Source organism: Herpailurus yagouaroundi, unplaced genomic scaffold (genome assembly GCF_014898765.1).
Source record: "Herpailurus yagouaroundi ecotype Mexico unplaced genomic scaffold, PumYag 28, whole genome shotgun sequence".
NCBI lineage: Eukaryota > Metazoa > Chordata > Mammalia > Carnivora > Felidae > Herpailurus > Herpailurus yagouaroundi.
In genome coordinates, this window is record NW_024412376.1 from 61,548,493 (window position 1) to 61,573,831 (window position 25,339).

Sequence of the window (25,339 nt, forward strand, 5' to 3'; positions counted from 1 at the left end):
TCATTGTGAGTTGTGGCTTTTAATATTTATAGTTTATTTAAAACTATTCAGAAGTGAACAACCAGTGTAAAGTTCAGAATAATTAGGACTCTGAAGATCCGGAAAAATATGAATAAATAAAGCTACTGGGAGTCAAAGGTCAATTTACCAGGAGGAGATAAAGAGAATTTTAAGATCTGGATTGGACAAGGTCAACAGTCTACTTCAACCTTTGACTTTAAATTCAAAGGATGGGGGAAGAAAAAGTTCCATCAACTGGTGCAAAAAATTTTCCATCAATTGGTTCAATATATAGAGATTTTATATATATAATATTTTATATACTTCTTATTTCAGAAAATATATACACCTATATATCCCTAAAAAGACATTTAATTTAAAAGATGTATATTATATATTTTTAATATACTTGTAAGTCATTTTTTACCAAGGAAATTTTCTGCATTTTTTATGGCTAAACCCATCAGTAAATATTGAATTCCTATTCTTTGAGGCACAAATTCAGACACAATTATTACAGAGAAAAAGTTATGAAAACATCTGGATAAAATAATACCTACAAGCAGAGATATAAAATTTAGCTCTGTGAAAGCATATAAAATCTTTCATGCCCAAGATCAAAAGAAATTAGAAAAACTGACAAAATTACACATGGCTACAAAGTGATGGCCTAGCATTTCTACATAAATCAATTGGAATTCAAGCAATTAAATCAAGGATCTGAACACTCTGGTCCACCATGTTTGCCACTTCCTTGAGTAAACAAACTATATTTCAGAGGCAAAAAGAGAATGTGATACCAAGACTTTATAGCCTCCTTGTAAACAGCAGAACAGCCTCTTTTTTTTAAGGAAAAAAAGTATGGTGAGGCAGTTGGGTGGGGTAAGTAGTAAGTATTAAACTTTAACAAGAATTACAAAAAAAGAAAAATTTGATTTTATATTCAGGTTCATAATGACAAATATTGATATTAGATAATAACATTAAGAGGAACTCATGATAACAATCATCTTTGAGAAAATAAACATAAAAATACAACAACCTTTGAACAAAATACTGCACCACCATCTGAAAAACAGCTCTCATCTCAGGAACTTCATGAATCCTTCCCGTTGCAATTACAGGCCACAAGAGCCACTCATATATTACCTTACTATAAAGAAAAGGACTTTTCCTTTCTGACAATTCTAAATGACTTTGGGCATGTGCTCTACAGCTAGAAAATAGATGTGGATAGAGAGAAGCTCAAAATTCTCCCTAACGATTTGTAGTTTCCTAAGAAAAATACAGAGCTCATATCATTTGTCTCTCTCTGTCCTTTGCATCAAATACTCAAATCACGAAACGGTACAGACATTATTTTAAAATTCTGTAATTTACCCATAAGCAATGGGACTTGAGTTTAGTGGGATTTTATAGCCCACCAGGTCTTTAAACTTAAAACTGTTCATATTTCTAGCCATTTGTGTTCAATGTTCTGAAAGTGATTTAGGTGCATGATTCTTTCTGGCAGTTTTATTGTGCATGTGTGGTTGTATTGAGTCTTTGTTTCTGTTTTTGTTTTTTTCAGTCTCGAGAATTATTTAGTTCCAGGAAATATAGCACGTAACATAGGTGTATAGTTCTGTGATGAAGTGTGTGTATTTATTCACAATCCCTAAGCATGATTTAATTAGGCTACAATGAACTACCATTTGTCAACTTATCATACAGCTGTAAGGCACAGAACTGTTTCAGATAGCATTCAGCTTTATGAAGCGATTTCGAAAAAGGTCATCAAGTCAATGGAATATGAAACTTCTTTAATTTGAATGCCTGCAATTGTACCAAGCATATACAGGTGAACTTATTCAGTAATAATTACCATTGCTCTATTCTCAAAACAGTCTATGACTCCCAATATTTTGAAAATCATATGCATTTATTTCTAGAATAACATAATAACTACCAAAGCCAGTTTATTTGCATTAAGTTCGGTTTATAACATTTTGCCTCAATATAATACTTTTTAAACTATACACAGGGAAGCCTTGAGATTAATACATATACTATTTGTATTGTAAAAATAGTAAAATATTTGACCTATTTTTACTAAATAATTCTGTAACCTAAAATTTTAGGATAAACTCTGGAGAATCAGAAAATATTAACTTTATTTTTATATAAAATTTCCTCAAATGACAATACTCTCCCATCAGGAACCTTTTGATCACAGATTTAGATGAATTTGTTTTGTATTTTATTTTATTTTATTTTATTTTATTTTATTTTAAAGTTTATTTATTTTGGGAAGAGAGAGAGAACAAGTGGAGGAGAGGCAAGGAGAGAGACAGAGGGAGAGAGAGAATCCCAAGAAGTCTCCACGCTCAGCATGGAGCCTCAGGTGGGCTTGAACTCACAAACAGCAAGACCATAACCTGAGCTAAATTCAGATGCTTAACTGAGTCACCCAGGTACCCGGAATTTGTTATTTTTTAAAAAAATGTCTAAATAATACTGCCTGTGAAATACTTTGAGAACTATTTAGTGTGATTGAGTTGGTAATTTTAAACAAAGAAGGTTACCCTGGTTCAGTCTTATCATTATCCTTGAAATTCAGAAAGAATAGGAACCATGTCCTATATTTTAGGCCAAAGTACAGGAAATTACAGTGATAAAAACATTCAAAACTAAAACAATGGAAAAATGTAGCTTGAAACTTTTGCTCAACACAATTAAAGGAAAAGAAATGCATGAAGAGCAAGTTGAAGTCAATGGTTAATATATGGCTGTGAATAATATATTGCTTTAGGAATATTCCAACAGGCTTTCACAAAGAAAGTTTCTTATTTGCTATTGTTCAGTTCTCTGTATTTGAAGGTATGAGGAAAAATAAAATTTAATCCAGAGGAACACACAGTCCTGTGAAGCAACAGTCACTCTCTAGTGCATAATAAATAAATCACAAAGAAACATAGCAAAAAAAATTCTTCACTACAGAAAAGCCAGGACCAGTCATAAGGACAAATAAGATATTGATATGCAGACAGCAGGTAAACTAATGAAAGTTATAATACGGACATCAACTTCCAAAATTGGGATTAAGCTCAATTGTATATAAATGCCAGTTGGAGCCAATCACAGAGCTGGGCTGGTGTAAATGAAATAGAGTGAGCAATGTTCTTAGGCCAAGACTAGTTACATGCTAAATATGCCACGAATATTGGTTATTATTAGCTATAGTAGTAGTACTAGAATTACAGATACTTCTTTTTTAGATATATACCTGCGACCAATATTAACTGTGCTTGTATAAAAGGGGAAAACTTCAAAATGCACTTAATGAACTCTAAAGAAAGTATTTCCAATTTTGTGAATTGAAACATATATAAAATAATGTGCTTTTTGCCTGTCATATCTTTCTCAGTGACACTTCTAGACAATTCTGAAAGGAAACTAAGTATAGAGGAGAATGTTGAGATACAATGGTATTCCAAAATTACATTAATCATCCAAGTCAGTAAGAACCAGGAAATTCTAAATTAAGGTTGATATGCCTATGTTGTTAGGCATATCCTCAGGCTCGAGACCTATTTCCTCTTGAAAGTTCTGTCCCTTGTTTTCTCAAGAGATAGGACATCTAGCTCATCCAATAAAAGGGGAAACAAGGTACTAACTTTCCAAACATATCAGTTAAAGACTGATAATATGCACAATGTTATCTCTAGTGCTATATTATATAATATGTGTATTTACAAAACAAGTTTTAGAATAAAGGCCAGGAGAGTTATATTTTAAAAGAAAGTTTGCCAAATGATTTTGCAATAAATAAAATTAAACACATGTAAAGTCTAGAGTTAAGGTGAAATCTCAACTTGATTATATAGCATAAGTTAAAGAGATCTGAATCATCTTTTCAGTCAAAGCATGAAAACTTGCTAAAATATTATTAGAAGCTTTCTGTTGGAAATATATAACTAATTATGCATTCTTAAGTATTTTTTTAAATGTTGGTTTTCCTTTTGCTTCCAATTTTTATCCTTTATATGTTAAAGTTACAAATGTAGACAAATATTTTTACTAATCTGACAGAAGCCTAGTAAAAAATTGTTTTATGACTTCTACATTATTAAACTACAATACTGTAAAAAAGGAAGATAAAGAGTTTTTTTTTTCATGTTTATTTATTTTTGAGAGTGAGAGAGAGAGAGAGACAGAGCGTGAGCAAGGGAGGGGCAGAGAGAGAAGGAAACACAGAATCCGAAGCAGGCTCCAAGCTCCGAGCTGTCAGCACAGAGCCCAACGTGGAGTTCGAACTCACAAACTGCCAGATCATAACCTGAGCCTAAGTCGGATGCTTAACCAACCAAGCCACCCAGGTGCCCCAGAAGACAAAGTTTTTGAAATGATAACAATGCATGCTGTGTAACTGTTACAAGAATTTAACTTATAAAGTACTCAGATTTTTAATCCTCTATAATTAAATCATAAATCTATTCCTTTTTGGACCTATATTAAAAAAAATTGTGACAGCTGAACACAGTAAATAAATATAATATAAATCTGAGGTCATATTTAGTAAAATTTTAAGTGTATAAAATAAAGTACATACCATCATCTGCGTCGGTAACATTAAACACAAGAACAGTAGATCCTAGAGGTAGATTCTCCATTAAAGATGTGCTATATGAATTTAAGCTGAAAATGGGTGGGTTATCATTTACGTCTAGTACATTAAAATACACCCTAATGGTAGTAAATTGTCCCCCACCATCTTCAGCTCGAACAGTGAGGATATAATATTGCTGTGCTTCATAATCTAATGCTCGAGTCAAATTAAAGACTCCAGTAACTGGATTCAGGAAAAATATGCCATCTTCATCATCTTCATTCACAATATATGTAATTTCTCCATTCACACCAGAGTCATCATCTGTAGCTAAAATAGCTGCTACCAATGAACCTATCAAAAAATAAATTAATGGTCTAAAATTAATGAGATAAGGTATTACTCAGAGAGTATATGCAGACACCAACAAATTTTATTATTACAGTAAAACATTTTAACCAGAGAATCACTATGAAAATAGAGTGAGCTCAACATTCTGCAGATTTCTACATTAATACTGATACCAACCTTCCCAAATATTAATGAAATATATAGCATATTAAATACTCAGGAAATTCTATGTTGCAGTGTAAATGTTCTGGAGAAATAATACTACTTCTGACATTATTTTTCTGCTTGGCACTAACAATTCATGAACATATTGGTGACTGCAATGACTTCTATTGGGGCCCATTGCTAGTATCAGGAAGGTGTGGGTCCCAAGCAATAATTCAGACTTATGCTCAGGGGATATCACTTGATAGCTCATGTGGTCATTGCTGTAATTAAGGCAGAAATAAACGTGATGGTAATTTCATGAAGGACGTGCACAACTCATGTTGGGGAGGGAAGAGAAAACTGCAGTGAGAAGTAGTCTATAAATATTTAATTTCTTTGTCAAATGAGTTTCTGTAACATATGCCTTATTACGCAAAATCATTCCAAATGTAATTCAAAATAAAATTTCAATTTTAGATAAGAATTTCCAATAATTGAAATGAAGCGTACACACACTGAAAATATGGATATTTGGTACTCAAACTCAACAATCACAACATAATATGTTCAAAGAGGCAAGGCGACAATTCAGGATTGAGATTCCACTAACACTTATTGAGTACCTGCGATTTCCCAAGCCCCGTGTTAGCACACTATGATATATCCTCCAAATTAACCTTTACTCTAATTCCAACAGGAATTATTATTTCCATTTTATGGAACTTGAAATTAAGGCTAAGAGATATGAATTAACTTTCCCTGGGTCACACAGGTTTTAAGTGTTAGAGGCAGTATTCACAGGTTTTCATGTGTTTTTCTTTGTGCTTTGTACACATAGCACTATAAGTATATTAGGCACTTTTACAGTATCCATTTATTTTAATTTTTGTAATCAATTTAAAATATGTTAAAAATAAAGATGCAGTCCTGTCCTGCAAATGCATTTCTAAAGTACATTAATTCAGAATGGATGCAGGGGTAGCAAAGTACAACATATTAAATGACCAGTTTCTTAGAGGTCAGCATTTAGAAATATTAACACATAAAATGTTTAAGTGGGATGTAAAATATCACAGAGTATAAAGTGGAAAAATAGTATCAAAACGGTCATTGACAGAAAATTAACAACTCATCACAACTACTTTCAGAAACAGAAATATTTGTAATTAGTAATTAGATGAATTGCTAACTTCATTTGTTCTCCAAAGTCTAGGAATTTACTTGGGAACTATATCAAAGAAGGTTAATTAAAAGACTAAAATATCTAGCACATATATTTTTATACCTAGTAGTATACAATAAAAACTAGTTACTTAAGAGCAGTCATTACATATCCCATAATTTTAGTCAAAAGTGACGTTGGCAAAATACACTTAAGGGTGTGCCGCTTACCTGGGGTTGTGTCTTCTGGGATGTCAAAAGAGTACACGGGTCTGGAGAACTTGGGTGTGTGGTCATTCACATCACTGACAGTGATGTTAATTCTCATATCTGAGGACTGAAGGCCATCATCTGCCCGAACCAGCAAGGAGTATTTGGAACGGCGTTCCCTGTCCAACCGCTTGGTTGCTATCAGATCTCCAGATTCGGGGTCAATGCGGAAACTGTCATCAGCTCCACTAATGATAGTGTATGTGACCAGAGCATTCGCACCCTAAGAAAAAGACCCATATCTGAACGTGTTAGAAGTAGAAAAGTAAGAGCACCATTCTTTATGTTGAATATGTATTTGACAAAGTGAGGCTTTGGGCTTTCCTTTATAAGACATTAAAAGATTTCAAAAGATAACCACCCAAAGTAGTATATTACATAGTCTTTCAACACCTATCCATTAAATAACAGAAAATATCAGCCATCAGTATAAGTTATATATCTTTTAACTCATAAAATATACACATAGAAAAAAGTCAAGTTGTCGCTACAGAAAATACAAATGACACTACTACTAATCGCATGACCAGAGGATCTGCTATAGGCTTGCTCTGTGCCAGGCACTGTGACAGCATTATGTATGCATTATCTCACTTCAGTTCATGACTCCATGAGGTGCCGCCATTTCACAAATGAAGATAGTGGGTTCTAAGATGCTAGGTAACTTACAGAGTCACACTGCATCAGTTAGCATGGATTTCAAATCCAACTCTGCCTGACTCTGAGTTCATGATCATTCTGATTCAGTATGAGAAGGTAATTAAATGAGGCAAGTACTAAATGGGGGAGGCTTTAAATAACCACTGTAAGAACCAAGTTGATTTCTTTAAGGAAGATAATAATGGAGAATGTGTATGGACTGAACTGGGGTTTGTAGAATGGCTTCCTTCTTTTTGTTTGTTTGTTTTTTTTGGTTTTTTTTTTGTTTTTTTTTTGTTTTTTTTTGTAAAGCAAAGTCTAAGGGAATATTTGAGTTTAAGCAAAAGTGCAGTGAAAGGAAAATGATGTGTTTGGCTTACTCATTGTTAAACAGTTTGTTAGAGGAAAGAGTTTAAATGAAAAATAGAAGAAGGTCAAACCAAACTCTTGGTTTGGTTATGGGTATATTTTGGAGAATCTCAACTGCAACACAAATTGGTTTGAATTTTATGGCCAAGAAAACACTAATCTTGGCTTAATTGGAAGCAATCTTTCAAGGCTGTTGATAATGTAGGAGGGACTAGAGTGGGAAGACGCCAGAGAAGGGAAAGAGTGAGGAGAGTTTGGACCCGAAGGACTGGGGCTTCATTTCCTCAAGGTGAAACCTTCTACAATCTATATGGTTTGAAGTTCCAAGTCCATGTTCTGTAAAATGAGAGCGGGTGATTTCTTGTGTTCTCTTAGACCTTTGAGCTGTGACCCTCAAAACATGAAATCTAAACTAGAAAGTTAGTAGGGGACATGAAAAGGTTGAGAAAAACGGTACATTCATTCAGTGTTCACTAAGCGCTAAACACTGCCCTAAGCGCATCACTTGATGGGCACTCACTGAGTTTAAAGGGCAGGTTTCAGGAAAGATTAGATATTAGCAAAGTCAAAAATAAAGAAGTTGAGAAGAATTAAAATTAAAGAACCCATGTGGACTTGATGATGGGGAATGCCGACCTCCTAGTATTTTAAAATATATTCTACATATATTATTTCAAAACATATTTGGTAATACAGTATTTTAAAACATATATTAAATATAAACTTGACAGTACAATGTTGAAATTACAAGCAGTTTGATTTGATATTTCTTAATTATATTGTAATTAAAATACTACATTGAATATTATATACTGCACTGGATGAGATTTGATGTTTTTAGGGTTGAATCTCTGCTCCACCTTGGTCCTTATACTTAGCCCCAATGAGCTGATGTTTCTTTACTTGGACAATCAGAATAATAACATTACCTGCCACATAGGGCTACTGTGAAGATTAAATGAGTTAATACACGTAAAACACCTAGAATGATCCTTCAGAAAGCATGTAACAGTGATAGCTGTTATCTTTATTTCTGTTTTTATATAATGGACTAAGTTAATTTGATGACTGAGATTCCTGTAAATGAATACTTCAAATGAAAATACAACTGAGTTGCTATATATTGCAGGGAAAAAATATGTTTTCTCATTTCCTATAATACATATATGTTAAGTTTTGACACTGACTTATGGTGTCGGAATTGCTGACTTCAAACAATTACTTTTTTACTTAAATATGCTTACATAAAATAAATATCTTTTTTACAATTATCAAGCTCTAGAAATTTATTTATCAAAATATCCGGGATAAGAACTCCCAAGAAGGATATCGGGAAAACCTGAAATTTAGGATTTGTAGACTGGAAGTCTGGCATGCTGGGAGACCACAGCACCCACGGTGTCCATACATCTTTTCCTTCACAGATTAGATGTGTTTTATCCTTCATTACCAAACACATAAGGGTACGATTTCTATAAGCCGAAGACAAAAATACTCTTTCAAAATACATGCTCAGTGGGATTGGCTATATTTTTCTACTGCATTCTTCAAGCCAATCTTAAAATTTAGTAAAGTGAATGCCTCAAAGCACGTTTTAATTTGGTAACGGCATAGCGGACTTTAACACAAAACCACATGTATCTTGTATATTCAGCTGTACATGGAGTATCTAACGTATTTATTATAATTACATGGCTTAACAAAAACATTCAAATAAGAATTTTAGACTTCTAATCTGACCACATTCTGTACTATTTATTCTGTTTCACTAAGAGCTCCATTATTCTAGTAAAGCAATCCAGGTATGAAAACAGCTACATTCAATTCTTACCTATTAAAATGGTAAGTGTTTGGAAATTAGGGGAAAGCAAAGAAAAAAACAACAACTTAAAGCTATTACACAAATGGTTTGAAATTTAGATATGTCCTGTCTATATAGTGACAGTCATAATTAATACTCCTAAAGTTAAGATAATTCTTATGAACAGAAACAAAGGCATCAAAATATGTTGATACAACAATCTTTTTATATTCAAAATCAGCTGATGCAGTGAATTAATAGCTCTAGTGAATGTCTGAAAATGTCTGGCCAAGAGTAATGACTTAATTAGGTCTTTTGAAAAGTCTATTTATTTAATATCTAAAATATGCAGTATCAGCAATACCACAAGAAACAAATATCGTATTTCAGTTGCTGTGCAGTGGAAATAATGCTGGTTGAAAACATGCTACTCTCCTGAGGAACCACAGAGACAAAAGCACGTGGAAGGAATTCTAAAAGTAAATAGCTATACATTGCAAATGCATTTTACAACCTTAAGTAGTATTTTCAAAAACAAGTATGGTACTCTGAAACAAAGCTTGAGTATCCTGGCCCATTACAAGCATAATAATTCTGTTTATAAAAGGAAACAAGAGACTGACAAAGTCATGTGCTTCTGAAAGATGTGTATCTTGGTCCAACATATGTTTCAAATGATATTTAAATTAAGTTCAACATGTACATGTTGCTTCCTAAAACTGATTCCTTTACCCAGGCATTCTTCTCCAGTGCCCGACTAGAGTTTCTCTAACATACTAATACTTAGATGTTTGATTTAGTCATTAAGGAATTGTGTATAAATAATAATTTATTGACACAGAGTTTGCTAATAACTTACATAATATTAGTGTTTTAAATAATTCTATTGATCTTTTAAGACCAATCCACTGGATAATTGTGCAACAATTTAATGCTGACTGCAAAGCTAACTAAAAGAAATCCCTTGCATTCAATATTGAATTCTATTCATACTAGAGGAAGAAAAAAACAGCCATGATTTGGTGACAGAAAACACTTCAAATATATATACATATATATTTTTTTATTCAAATTCAACTAAGAGGTAAAAATCTGAGGATAGAGTAGAAAATAGGATGAAGGTTTATGTAAAAGCATTAATATTAATTTTTTGCAAGCCACTCAAAAAAGGAAACAACCAGATTCTGAATGCCATAGAAAGCTGAGGTATCCATTCCAGCTGGCATAGGGCCAAAGAAATGTTGACTCCTCATGTCATGAGTTGACAGAGTCAGCAATCATTTAAAGGCTCCTAAAACTTTTTAAGAAAAAACATATTCAAGAAGGAAAGCAACCTCATGAGCTTAATCCTTAAAAACATAATAGTCCAAGAGCAGTTTTAAAGAAATATCTTCCTTTCTTTTAAAGTTGTAGGTAAACCTCCTTCCTCCCTCCCATCTTCTCCTGCCTTTCCCTCCCCCCCCCCCCATCAAGAGATTTGATTACAAAGTACTTGGTGATTTTTATGCCTTCAGGCATAAAACTCAACCTCCATTTCCCTTTTCTGTACAACCTTACACTTTCCTGTCCATTTAACCCCACACCTTGTCTCACCCCAAATGCACTTCTTACTTATCCTAGATATCATCATTTACATTTCAGTAGCTTTTAATACTAGGATGTCTAAGTGATAACCCCCACATAGTTACTTACATTTTTTTTTTACTTAAAAAATAAGCTCAATAGAAATAAAACAAAGTGCATTAAAATAATTTTGATATAAATACCTAAAGACATAAGGACCTTCCCAGCTTTCCTCAGATCTCACTGTAAATATAAACATCTCAAAAGATAAACTTGAAGGCAAGTATGCATGCACGTGCACACACAGCAAAGTTAGATGGAGAAAAATAAACAGGCAGGCAGCACTTTATTTGTAGTAAACCTTATTTGTCATAACTTGAAAAAACAGAGGGGCATATAAAATTATAATACTATAAACATCATAGTATTGTTGTCTCTTTCAAATAATCAGTTCTTAAGAGAATAGCATATCCCATTAGGATATTTTTTATCATAATTAACATGATTATTGCTTCACTCTTTGAATAAACCACTTAAAATATAGGAAGTTTGTTTATCTCATTCCTATTGAAAGAATAACCAATAAGACTCATTACAGTTACAATTATTTAATGTGAATTGTCTTTAAAAAAATTTATTAATGTTTATTCACTTTTGAGAGAGAGAGACAGAGTGCGAGTCAGGGAGAGAGAGGGAGACATAGAATCTGAAGCAGGCTCCAGGCTCTGAACTGTCAGCACAGAGCAAGACGCAGAGCTCAAACCCATGAACCATGAGATCATGACCTGAGCCGAGGTCTGACATTTAACCTACTGAGACAACAGGCACCCCACGGGTGCTTTTTTAAAATTTTTTTTCTTTTTCTTTTTTATTTTGTTTGATTCTTCACATATTTTTTTTCTTTTTTGGTTTTTATTTAAATTCCAGTTAGTTAGCATACAGTGTAATATTAGTTTCAGGTGTACAATTCAGTGATTCAACACTTCCACAGAATACCCAGTGCTTATCACAATGTGTGCCTCCTAAATTCCCATCACCTGTTTAACCCATCCTCCCACCTACCTCCCCTCTGGTAGCCATCAGTTTGTTCTCTATAGTTAAGAGTCTGTTTCTTGGTTTTCCTTCCTCTTGTTTTTCCCTATGATTATTTTTTGTTTGTTTCTTAATTCCACATATAACTGAAATCATATGTTGTTTGTCTTTCTCTGACTGACTTATTTTGCTTAGTATAATACTCTCCTGCTCTACCTATGTCATTGCAAATGGCAAGGTTTCATTCTTTTTATGGCTGGGTAATATTCCATTGTGTATGTATGTACACACACACACACATCTTCTTTGTCCATTCATCAGTTGATGGACATTTGGGGTCTTTCCATAATTTGACTATTGTTGATAATGCTGCTATAAACATTGGGGGGCATGTATCCCTTTGAATTAGTCTTTTTGTATTCTTTGGGTAAATAGCTACTAGTGCAATTGCTGGATCATAGGTTTACTACTTTTCTAAATAAAAGTTAATCAAATTTTATGAATTGAGCTAGCCAAATATACATTATCAATGAAGAGTTTTAAGAAAATGAAGTATTTACTAAATAATAGCTGATATAGCTATAAATAATAATATAGTCACATAACTTTTAAGGTAGCTGGAATCATGAAAGAAAAATTCTTAATTGTTAAAAAGGATATAGCAGGCCCAAATTAGAGTCCCTTGTGCTAAGCCTCATGTTAACAAACCAAGACTTAATACTTAATCTATTTGCAGTTTCAACTCCTTGAGAAATTTAACTTTTAACCAGTCAACATGGAATTACCTGGTCAGGGCTAGTGAGATAATCCACCCAATAGACCCTTTCTGCTCCCCTCAGGAAGGTGACCTTGCCTAAAACAATACGTTTGCTAATAATTTCCTGGCCTTCTCTTGGCCAGTCTGCAGTAACATCTGATTGCTGCTGGCATGTTAGGAGGCACATGTTTGTCTTGTTTTGTGTAGATAAAAGTTATTGTTAACAGGGATCTCAGAGGCCAAAAAGCTGCAAAAATTGGTGGGCATGGGTCAAGCACTTAAAAGCTATTGTATATGCTTACCACCTAAATCAAAGACTCGTCTGTTAGAATAAGTTGGTCATGGAATGAGTTAGAAGGACACTAAACCATCTGCTAATCTCAAGCAAATTTCCATGCAATGAGGTACACTGCACAGTCACCAACCCAGAGCCACATCTCTTTTAGGTATTAGTTTGGCTCCGAGAGACCCAAAAGCTTAGCTGAAAAAAGTAATTATAATAAAGTGGGATGTCTAAAATCTAAAGAGTTTCTGCTACTTTCCGGCACACCTGTTTATTTTATGTCTAAGAACTATGATCCTGGAAGAAATAACCATCTACAAAAACAGCAAAATCTTCTTAAGCTTGTTTTGTGTTCTGAGAACTTGGCTTGGTATCTGTCACCCTGGGAGCCCCAAGATATGATGGGGCAGGTAAGTGGGTCACACCCAATTAGCCAGCTAAATATGGCTGGACAAAAAAATGTGGGTTAAACCCCCTTTGCAGCTAGGGTCCCGCCAAACTGCTGCCAGCCCTCAAAGTAATTATAACCTAGAATTACAGTGGCCATTATGAGGAATGTTCCAATTAGGTAAGATCATTAAGAAGTGTGTTTAAAAGCTAAGACTCCCAAATCAAAGAAACAGAATGGAATACCTATTTAACTGGCATACAAAAAACCTCCAAAAGTCTCCAAATTCCAAAAGAGCTTCATTAAAAGATTTGTTGCAAAAGGTTAATGAAAAATTCAAGATACAAAAGGTACCTAAAAACAAAACAAAGCGACAACAACAAAAAATAAGGTTGCTGTAAGTCTCACTGCTTCCCTCTATTCTCCTTTATTTGAGTACTCGTTCTAGTAATCCTGTGTCTGAATTCCCTTAAGCAAAAGCAAAAGTATGCCAAGTTAATGACCCTAAAGACACCACATGTCTACTCTTGAAGGAGGGCTCTTTGCTAATGGGGATCTCCCAAAGTTGATGGAACTCTGAGGGATTTTCTGGTAAACTGCTGTTTTTCTCTTAAACAGCCAAGGGAAAACCTAAATTAAAATAATGAAAAACCTTGCCAAATTCTGGTAAAATGCTACAGATGGATCCTGGAAAAACTGGCGGAAGCCAGCTAAGGGTAAGAATTCTTGCCAGAGTCAGCTCTCCCAGATCTCTGTCTGTAGCGCCCAGCATAAGGAGGAAAACAAAATATCTTATACATCCTCTTCGGGGATGCCTCTTCATTCCCAGGGGTTATTCAATACTGCCAGAAATATTTACTGTTTGTTCCAGCTCAAAACTACAAAGTAGTTCTGTGGTCAGAAATTGGCCAAATTGTAGGGCCTGAAAGAACTTTTTTTAGGCCTTCTCCCCTACACTAAAATAAAACTATGAATCCAGAAGGAAAGAAAACCCTTCTAAAGCCCTTGTAAAAGAATTTATGGGTAAATCAACCTATGATGTCATTTAAGTTGCAATCCAATTCTTTGAAGAATTGAGAGCAACTGTCCTTATCTTACAAATCTTTGCAGAACTAAAAATGTAGCTCTAGAGACAGTTGAAGGTTCACTTACTCTTTTTTACCCATCCCAAAGAATCCCCTATTTATCTTAAACTCTCATTTTCACTGTGCCTTTGACATGTAAGTGTTAATGTATAAACTTTGGGGAGGTAATTCTTATCAGAATAAAAAAGGGGGAGAAGGTCATTTAGATTTTGAACTAATGGGAAATTTTAAGTATATAGAAGCTATAATGTGTGTTTTTTCTATATTTATATGAGTGTATATGTATAATATATATTAAACTTAATTTTAATAATACCATCTGGGAGTAGAGAATTCCACCACCTTTACCTCCAGATAGTATTATTAAAATTAGTTTGTGAACAAAGCTATATTTATTTGACTTAAGCAAATATGTGCTTATACAAACTTAATATTCATAAAAAATTCAAAAATACAATGAAAACTGACTCAAATGCTTTTCAAATCCATGTGATCTAGGAAAATATTCAGTAATACAGCTAATTCAAGTTTGTTGGTTAATTAAAATATACATGTCCTTAGACTTTTCAACATTGAATATAATACAGTCGTGCAAATTTTATTTTACTTGGATTTATTAATCAAATAAGGTCATGTTATCTGTCTTATAAAATTTGTCAGCAATAAAAATAACTTGTGATGATGAAATTTTCATCAATCTAAATGTAATTGTTAAGAAACAGTAAATAAAATAGATATAATTAGTATAAAAAATTTTAGGTAATTTTTTTAGTTTCCTCAAATCTTTTTGGTAACCTGAAACCTTAAAGTTTTACTTGGTTAAGTTAAATGATGAGTCAAGTTATATTCATTGAATATCCAGATCATTACCAAATAAGGCAAAATACTAAAACATTAGTTATTGAACATGAGCTTATCCACTTTCAGCTTCCTTTTACAGAGAAACTAAAGATAATTAGGCCTATTAGTGAACATGTTTATGCTGTGTTGAGAAATTTTCTATGAGGAAGTACATGTTTCTAGAAATTATAAAAAGTGTAAATCTGCCAATCCATAGAATGCTAATGTAAAAGACAGTTTATAATTGCTTACTTCTTAGTTTTCATTAGAAATCAAAGGCTTCTAAGCATTATAAATTCTAATATATGTAACTAAAACTACTAAAAACAAGGGAAAGGAATTTCATGTGTGACCAACACTGGTTAAGATTGGAATGAAATTAATTAAGCAACTGAGTTCTAATATCAAAAGTAAGCTGGTGCAAAATTAGAATTTTGTTTTCTGGGGGCGCCTGGGTGACTCAGTTCGTTAAGCATCTAATTCTTGGTTTCAGCTCAGGTCATGATCTCACAGTTTCATGAGTTCAAGCTCCCTGTTGGGCTCACTGACAGTGAGGAGACTGCTTAGGATTCTCTATCTCCCTCTCTCTCTGCCCCATCCCCCACTTGTGCTGTATCTGTCTCTCAAAATAAATAAATAAACTTAAAAAAAAAGAATTTTGTTTCCTGTCTGTTAAAAAGACAAAATTTTCTTGGTCCAGTGGTCTATTCTTGATAAGTGATTATAAAAATAATTTTCCTTACTGTTCAAAGTAACATGCCTAAAAAAAACAAGAATTCTATGTTCTGTCAAAATAATTTCCCATGTTGTTTTTATCAAGTTTTTGGTTACTGAAACCTAGGACTCTCAATATTAAAAGAATTACATTTTTCTCAGAACCATGAGGTCTTCTATATTTGCTTATGAAGTCTTCAATTGTCACTGGTTAAATAAATAACTGAATATTATTTCATAGTGACATATAGTCTTAATTGCCCAAGTATCTTAAAACCTTTTTGATATTTTTTGACAAACTTCCCCGAAATAAAATTCTAAACAAAGTCTTTTTGACCTTGAATTACTTTGGGATTTTCAAGAGGGTCCCTGAAATATCTCAAAAGATATGATCTCTCTCCTTATAAAAAGATATTAAAGTAGTTAAGTTTAATTGATATATTAAATTATTGTCAAATAAGAAATAATACTAAAGAATTTTTAATGCTATATTTGTATAGATATATGTTATAAGTGTTCCAGAAATAATATAAAATTCCTGGAAACATAATATGTCTTGGAATGTTTTCAGTCATAATGCTAGTTATTATATTAAAATTACATTTAATATTTTACACATAGAAATAAGCATATTTCTTTGTGAATTACATTGTAGTGACCTCCCACCAGATTTTAATCACAGCCATTTTTAAGTCTTTTGTGATTTATAGACAGTTATTTCATTCTGATGCTTTGGCAAAAGTGTTTAATTTTTAAGAAGACTTGTGGAAAGTATTCTAAAATACTGATTTCTGATAAATTTAAAATAAAAAAAATGGGCAAGAATTTCCAGAGCTAATGAAAAAAAAGCTGGATTCAATTAGAACAAGTATTAATTACATGGAACTAAATGAACTAAGGAGGATGATCATAATTCTTCATGACTTTTGTTTAAAACATTGCCAGTTCTTTAGTGTTTTGTTTTAATAGATATAAGAAAACTTTTTTCTTTTCTTTTGTTTTCTTATTTTGCTTTTCTTTTTTACTATGGCCTAGAGCAGAATGGTAAAGTATACCTTTGTAACTAAAGATGAAACGTCTGCTTTTTCTCCCTACCTGATCTCTCCAGAATTCAGAAACTATTTTTCTGGCAATATAATTGTTTCATGCAATATTGTTATTTGTTTGCATAAATTCAATGAGGATCCATTCTCTTTTAACAGGACATAATTGGAAATAGTCATAATTGGAAATAGTCTAGTCAAGGCTTTTACTAGAATGTCATATTTGAGAGAGATGTGTGTACATTCAGATATGATCAGTTTTAAGGAACTAGGTTGACTTTATGGAGTCAAGATATCCCCTTGGAAAATTGTCTTTGTACCTTGCTTCCAAGGTTTCAGCAAATTAATCTTAAAAAAGATCTTATATGGTCAGAGCACCTGTGTGGCTCAGTTGGTTAAGCATCTGACTCTTGATTTTGGCTTGGGTCATGATCTCATGGTTTGTGAGTTTGAGCCCTGCATTGGGCTCTGCGTTGACCTGCTTGGGATTATTTCTCTCTCTCTCTCTCTCTCTCTCTCTCTCTCTCTCTCTGCCCCTCCCCAACCTGTGTGAACTCTCTCTCTCTTTCTCAAAATAAATAAATAAATTTTAAAAAGAATAGCTTATAGGGGCAACCGCTATTTTGGTTGCACTTATGTAAATAATCATAAATAATGCACTTATGTAAATATGCAAACAAATTAGTTTTACTGCAATTATCTTTTAAAAATGGGAGTAACTGTAGAAAGAAAAGTATGTTTGCATTTTTGTAGATATTGGATTCTAGATTCTATTGGATTAGATTCTAGACTGTTAATTGTGTTTGAGGTTTTGTTATACACATGTAAATACTAGATCCTGCATTGTAGCTTCCTCAAATATCTGGCTACAATTTACCAAAGTAACATTTCCAATTCTCTCTCATCCTTCTGATTTAGACTTGTTAAGAAATGAGACTTCCCTTCAAACTCCTTGGGAAAGACTGTATCAGGTCCTTCTCACTACCCAGATGGCAACCACACTCCAGGGACTTGCAGAAAAATAACTCACATTAAAGAAAACTCCACTTGACAACTGGTCTTGCACAAATGCAGGAGACCTCCAAAGTCAAATTGACTAGAAAGAGAAATAGCCAACATCAAGGTAGATGGCTTCTTCCCAAGATGCCAGATCAAGACTTCACATTCCAACTAAACATAAAACTCTCTCTTTTTTTCTTTCTTTCATTTAATCTGACATTAGCCTAGAAAAATAATGCCATCATCAGTATTTCCCAGGCCATTGCTAAGGAAGGGAGACTTTGTCTCTTAGGCTGCTGGATTTGTCATTAAAAGCTCCTCTGTATCCATTATTGTCCATTAACAGTGTCACCTTATCAAGAATGGTTTATGCCCCTATAATATCTGTCTTTTCTCTATGGTGGTTATCATTCTCCTTGGACCTATGAATGCCTAAGTACCTGGTGCATAGCCAGGCAATGACTCTTAGGTTATCTAACTGTGTTCCTAACTATCCACAAAGACACTTCACTGGTCGGCTCCCCTAGATTTATACTGTTGAGCTGGAAAGGAATTACCAGAAAGAATTAATGATTCAGGATTCACTTCTCTTTGCAGGGCCATACTTCCTTGGTTGGGAGTAAATATAAATGAGGCTGTGATTAGAAACCTTTCCTTGACTCTTGAAAGTACTATACAGTCTGCAAAGACAATAGCTGCCCAACAAAAGTCCTTAGACTCTCTGAACAAAGTTGGTCCCTTGAATATTTTTTAGCTGAGCAAAGTCTGTGCTGTGGCTAATATCATCTGCTGCACACTTTTGGAGAAATGGAAACTCAGTTACATAAAAACACTGAGCAAGACACTTGCCTCTTAGAAAGGTGACTCCTTCGGCAGGGTCTTTCTTTTACTTATTTAATTTTGATTGGCTTGGTTTTGGGGACCAAGCTATGAAGTAATTTCTAAACATTAGAAATTATCTTGCATGTAATAATCATAGTAATCTCCCTGGCATATTGTATTCTCTGAAGAGTTTTAAATGCATGTTTGGCACTGCTAGTAACCAAGCAAATGATCTCTCTAAGTAAGACTGGAACATCAGAAAAGGAATGAAGAGAATGAACAACTTAAAGTTATAACCTGAAGTCATGGGCTTCACAGAGATTAAGCAAAAAAAAAAAAAAAAAAAAAAAAAAAAAAGTGTCATGACCTATGAATGCCACACAGAGGATTGACAAAAGCTGTAGGAACAACTGAGTGGGATCTGTGAGTTGTGCTGATGCCTTAAATTTTGATCATATTTTGCAGTTAACTGAGAGTCGAATCAAAAGAAAGGAATTGGTAGAAAGGAGACAGCTGTCCCAAAATGGAGTTGCTTATGCTAAATCTCATGGCAATTAACTGAGACCGTAATACTTAATCTAACTGCAGTTTCAACTTCCCTAGAAATGTAACGTTTACCAAGTCCAAATGGAATTACCTGGTCAGCACTGGTGAGGTAATAGGAGTAATAGATCCCTCTGTTCCCTTTAGGAAGGTGACCTTGCTCAAAACAACGCATCCATTGCTAAGAATTTCCTTTTTCCACCCCATTCAGCCTTTAAAAACTTTTTCTTTTCTACAGCTTGTTGGAGTTCCTTTCTCTTGCTAGATGAGACACTGCCTGATTCATGAATCATTGAATGAAGCCAATTTAATTCTAATTTTACTTGTTGAGTTTTTGTTGTTTAACATTTTATAAAATTGAGTAGAATATACTGAACTTAAAACACCAAATCTTTTTAAATAGAAAACTACAATTATCTAAATATTTATGGGTTTTTTTGCTTACTTTTCCTTAGATTTTGGCAAAATTTATAAAAAAAAACTACATCATTACATTTCTGTATTAGCTGTTAAATCAGTCTGTTTTTTATTTATTAACCTTTTAAAGTTAAAGAAATAAATGTATGGAGATCTTACTCTTAGATCAAAAATCAAGTTTGAAGATACTTCTGAAGTTTAATTGAGGGCAAAAAAAAATTGAGTCCTCTGGTTTGTGTTGGGGTTAGCTCAAGGTGAAAGGTGATACTGGTGTCTGGGAAGGTTATCTCTCTTTCCACAACACCATCACATTAATCAATTTCTTTACCTAGCAAGAAGGAGAAAGGAAGCAATGGGCTTTTTTCACAGGAAAAAGATAAATTACAAATTTTATAAGTTGTTATGCCATTTGGAGCTTGGTAATTAACTAGCTAAACTTGAAATATAAATATAGAAGACAGTAATCTAAATTGTGTTCCCAAATTTTACATTTACTACTAGATAAGAAATTTCTGTTTATTAACAGATTTGAAAAATCGTTAGCTTGCCTAGATAATTTCTTTAAAATGTATAAGGCTATTATTAAATCGTATATTTTGTTCTATAGATATATGCAAATTAAGTCAAACACTATATAATAGTGTTTTTAAAATATTTTAATTTTAAATAATCAGCTTTTTGCCAAATACAAATAAAAGTTCAATCCTTAGCTGCTAGGATAGCAAATTGGAATGATAAAGGCATAAAAAATATGGCTGTTTGATATTTTTACTATTCGTGAAATTAAAATAATTTGGCTAAGAAATCTAAAGTGCAACCAGCAACTAACTGAAAAATGAATTACTGATGAAAGGAAAATTACCTCCTGGTAGACTCTATCTTAGCCTTCTTATATCACATTTCAACAATTAATATTCTTTGAAAAAGAGTACACGATGCTTAACCTTAATTATTAGGTATTAAAAATGGTCAATAGGGGCGCCTGGGTGGCTCAGTCGGTTAAGTATCCGTCTTCAGCTCAGGTCATGATCTCACAGGTCATGAGTTCGAGCCCCGTGTTGGGCTCTGTGCTGACAGCTCTCTGCCCCTCCTCTGCTCACGCTCTGTCTCTCTCTCTCTCTCAAAAATAAATAAACATTAAAAAAAAACTTTTTAAAAAAGTGGTCAATATATGGTAGAAACTTGATAGGTCACTGGGATACTAGATTTCAAAATGAATTCAGGCTCTGAGTTACCTCATCAGCATCCATGGCTGTCAGTTGCATGATCTTAGAGCCATCTCCGATGTTCTCCTCCACAGTAAGGTCCAGCATGTCTGTTGGAAATACTGGTGGATTATCATTAATATCTTGAAGCGTTATTTCAACCTACAAGGAGAGAAACAAATAGCGCATGAAAGGCCCACATGTCTGCAAGGTGCTAATTAAAATGTATACTAAGAGCCCACTAGCTAGGTAGTCCTTCCAAAAAGAACAGAATTTTTATACAGAACATCCAAACAATGAAAATACCCTAGAGAAAGCTATGAAATCCTTATAAAAAAATATAAAATCCAAGTGAAACTCATTTCAAAGGGTTGCCTTGGAGTTTATACTAGAAAAGGCCCACTGATCAACTGCTGATTTAATCCCGATTTGTGCACCACTGAAGAACTGCCCAGACTTTGGACCGTCTGCCATTCAACCATGAAATGTCGCCTGACACAAATGAGGTGTAGAATTTCTTCCTGAAATGTTTATATATTGGCAATGTCTGGGGGAAACAAAGAAGTTCACATTTTGTTTTAAGAAACCCTCAGCACTTTTCCCTTTAAAATCAACTCCCAACCTGTGGGGAAGAGAAATACACTCATCTTCTTTTCTCTCCCTTTCCACTACTGCCAGCACTTTTTAATGTGACTAAAGCTAAATAATCATTCCTTTCTGATGTCGTGTTTATGTAGATGGCAAATATTAACAGCTTTGTTTGAAAGATCCTAGTCAGAGTTATTTGTTTCCCTCTCTAGGAAAAAATTGTTTAGAAGCAAAGACTTGTGAAGTCTAAATAATAGCTTCAAACCATGTGTTTTCTCTTTTGAGCTAGGTGCTAAAAGCTGAATATCTGATAAGTAAGGGAAGACAGCTGCTAATAAAACTGCAAGTTTCCCCAGTTGGGTCACAAAATTAAGTCATGGAGAAAAATCCATCCATCCATTTAGCTCGGATATAATCAAGACATTTTTCTCATGGGATGAAATGTCATCTTTTATAGTTCCACGGTAAAAACTCCATCAGATCTAAGAGTGATGGAGACGAATATGAAGAGAGAGAAGAGAGCAAAAGAATTTTGATTTTTTTTTTCTGGGAAGAGGTAGAGATGGGGTAGAGGGAGACTGTCCTTATTCTCCGAAAAGGAATGAATGGGAAATAGAGCAGAGCTAGATGAATAAATGGATGAGCAAATGGTAAAAATAACTCCTTCCCCAAGAAACAATATACAAATTAAATACTAGAGAATTATTATGCTCTAGTTGCACCTTTTAATAGGAGAGGTTTGATCATAACAAATGGCTCAAATTAGTAAAGGGTATTGTTGAAACAGGCAGTCTCAGTGGTTAGAAATGTGGCACTTCTAGTTTGGGCTCACATCATTCTCTATACCACTTCCTTTAAAGAAAAGGTCCACAGTATGTACAACTGCAGCCATGGTCCAACTGCCTTGCACATTTGTAAATAACCTGGATTTTCAAATTAGAAAAACTGAAATTCAGATTCTGGCTCCCCAACTTATTAGTTAGTTGGATAAACCTGAGTGCTTAATTTATCTGGGTCTCAGTCTCCTCATCTTAAAACTGAGATAATACTATATGTCTTAGAGCATTTTATGATGACTAGACTTCAATGAGGCCAGCAAAATGCTTAGGCCAGAGGGAAGTGGTTAATAAGAAATTAATCTTGGGGCACCTGGGTGGCTCAGTTGGTTAAGCAAACAACTCACGGTTTCAGCTCAGGTCATGATCTCACAGTTCATGAGTTTGAGTCCTGCATCCAGCTCCACACCAGCACCGTGGAGCCTGCTTAGGATTCTCTCTCTCCCCCTCTCTGCCCTTCCCCTGATGCAATGTGCTCTCGCTCTCTCTCTCTCTCTCAAAATAAATAAATCAAGCTTAAAAATATTTTTGAAAAAGTTATTCTTGGTTTTCAAGTTGTGACCACAGACCTCAGAGTTCTGTAGAGCTAGGGAGAGACTTTGAGAAAATGACTTAATAAATCAGAATTTCAGGTCCTAAAAGCCAAATTCAAAAAATACAAGTTACTGTTCATCTCTGAAACATATTGAATATGTACAAAGTTTTCATGTAGGAAGAGCTTTGACATACATATGCATATATGTATTTCAAAAGCCTGAAAATGTGAATTTAAGAATAAATGACCCAATGGTCATCCAAAAACATAATCATCAATATTCTTTAGAAATTAATAATTATCTTCACATTATATGTGTGCACAGTACTCAAAATACTGTAGGAAAATAAATGAAGAATAAGAGGTAACTAACCAAAATACCTCATAACTTAACTCTGACTTTTTAGATTAATAGAATTTTTTTCAATTCTAAATTGTCTTTCATCTATAATTTTATGACTGAATCTAATTGTAAACCAAGATGCCAACCTTGTGTATGATTGTGTGTGTGTGTGAGAGAGAGAGAGAGAGAGAGGGAGAAAGAGAGAGAGGAGAGAGAGAGATAGAGAGAGAGAGAGAGAGTTTTCTAAGTGTATTTGTGCGAGAATGTGCATATATGAGTGTATGTTTATGTAAGTGTATATGAGTGTGTGTGTGTGTGTGTGTGTGTGTGTGTGTGTGTGTGTGTGTGTGTGTTTAGGGAAGAACACTAAACTAGGAGTGAGGATAATCCATATTGGCACCAATTAAATATGACATCAAAGATGCATCAGGAAACAGTACCATGCACTAGAAGCATGTTGGGTATTCCAGAAAGTTACCTTACTCATTACACTCATTATAAATGCTGAGTGCATAAATTGAACACCTTTGTATATTTTAATAGTTATTACAAAATAACTAACATATGTGCAAGACATAGTTTTAGATTATACATGTACACACACACACACACACACACATTTTTAAAAATCTTCGAAAGAGCCTTTGAGGAAAATACTACTATCTTCTCCTTAGAGAAATTAGAGTTAAAGAGGTTAAATAATTACCCAATGACACAGAGCTAGCACATAAGTTTTCTCTACTGTTAGACAAACCTGTCTCTCTCATGTGTAGGTGTGTATGTTCAATAAACACAATGAATCATATTTGAAAATTATGTCACAGCTATACAAATACATTTTCATAAATGTGCATATTATTTATATCTGGAATCTGAATCACTTACATATGAACTAACTAGCCATATAATCTTGGGTCAGCCAACAAATCTCTATCTGTCAAATTTTAAGAAGAAATAAGACTGTACTACTACTGATCCCTATATACAGCTCTAGAAGTCTTTGATCATGCATGCTCTATGAAATTTTCTCCAACTCCATCATTTCACGTAAAGAAAGACCTTTCCCATTTTACTAGAAAGAATAAATTTAGTTCAATATTAATGAGTTCAAAATTAAACATTTCTGAATATATCTATAATCAGCCAGTTATAAAAACAGATCTAGAACATTTCATCATTGTATTCTGATATATGCAATGGTTATTTTTTGGATATCACATAGCACCCATTTAATAAGTCAGGCTATCGTTTTTCCTAAAATCAGTGTCAGCTTGCCAACCAAAAAGGTAAGACCTCCATATTTCTTTCTCAGGCTGGGGGATGGAAATATGGATATTTCTCTTAATTGTCCAGTATCTCTTTGCTATTCCACAATACCTTAGATATTCCTAAAAAGCTTTTGGCATGGTTTTTCTAAGCTCTCTCAATAGCCTGGGGTAATGATTTATGTAGAAAGAGAGGTATGAACTCCTTAGCTCAGGTAGGTCTTTTCCTGCAATCCGTTCACTTTTCCTGATCCCCTGTAGCATGTTTCTACCAACCAAGAATTTCAGGACTATGAACGCTGCTTGCCTATGAGACTGTCACTGATTCCAGTATTTATCCATTCTATATTTTAAAATCTATCGTATAACAGACATATGTTAGTCACTAGAAATACAGAAGAAAACAAGACAGATCACATCTCTTGCAGGGAAGAAGAAGAGTTTGATAATAGAAATATGTACAAATAGAAACATTTACAGTTATCCCTGGGAAAACACACTGTTGGTATCTTGATTCCAAAAGATTTATCTCCCACACCTAGGATAATTCTTTGAGCTGTCTGCCATCTTGCCCTTGGCAGTTACCATCCTTCTGATGACTCCAAACTCTAACATGTGCTTGGCTCACTCTTGGGTCTGCCACCAACCTAAGAGTCTTACCTTCTTTGGACTAAGATTCAGTAAAATTTGTTTTGAAATGTTATTATACAAAACACAGGAATCAAAAATTAAAAGTTTACAGAAGATATTGGGAA

At 33.9% G+C, this 25,339-nt stretch overlaps 1 protein-coding gene across 2 annotated transcripts in view; it reads right to left on the reverse strand.

Moving 5' to 3' along the window:
* The window catches only part of FAT4 (FAT atypical cadherin 4), a 175,318-nt gene that overhangs the window by 77,713 nt on the left and 72,266 nt on the right, over nucleotides 1-25,339 (reverse strand). For both annotated transcript variants that reach the window (XM_040474420.1, XM_040474426.1), the window contains 3 exons: nucleotides 21,048-21,179; nucleotides 6,479-6,740; nucleotides 4,592-4,942 (listed from right to left, as the gene is read on the reverse strand). In XM_040474420.1, the coding sequence (XP_040330354.1) occupies nucleotides 4,592-4,942; nucleotides 6,479-6,740; nucleotides 21,048-21,179 (745 nt within the window). The remainder of the gene's footprint in view (nucleotides 1-4,591; nucleotides 4,943-6,478; nucleotides 6,741-21,047; nucleotides 21,180-25,339) is intronic.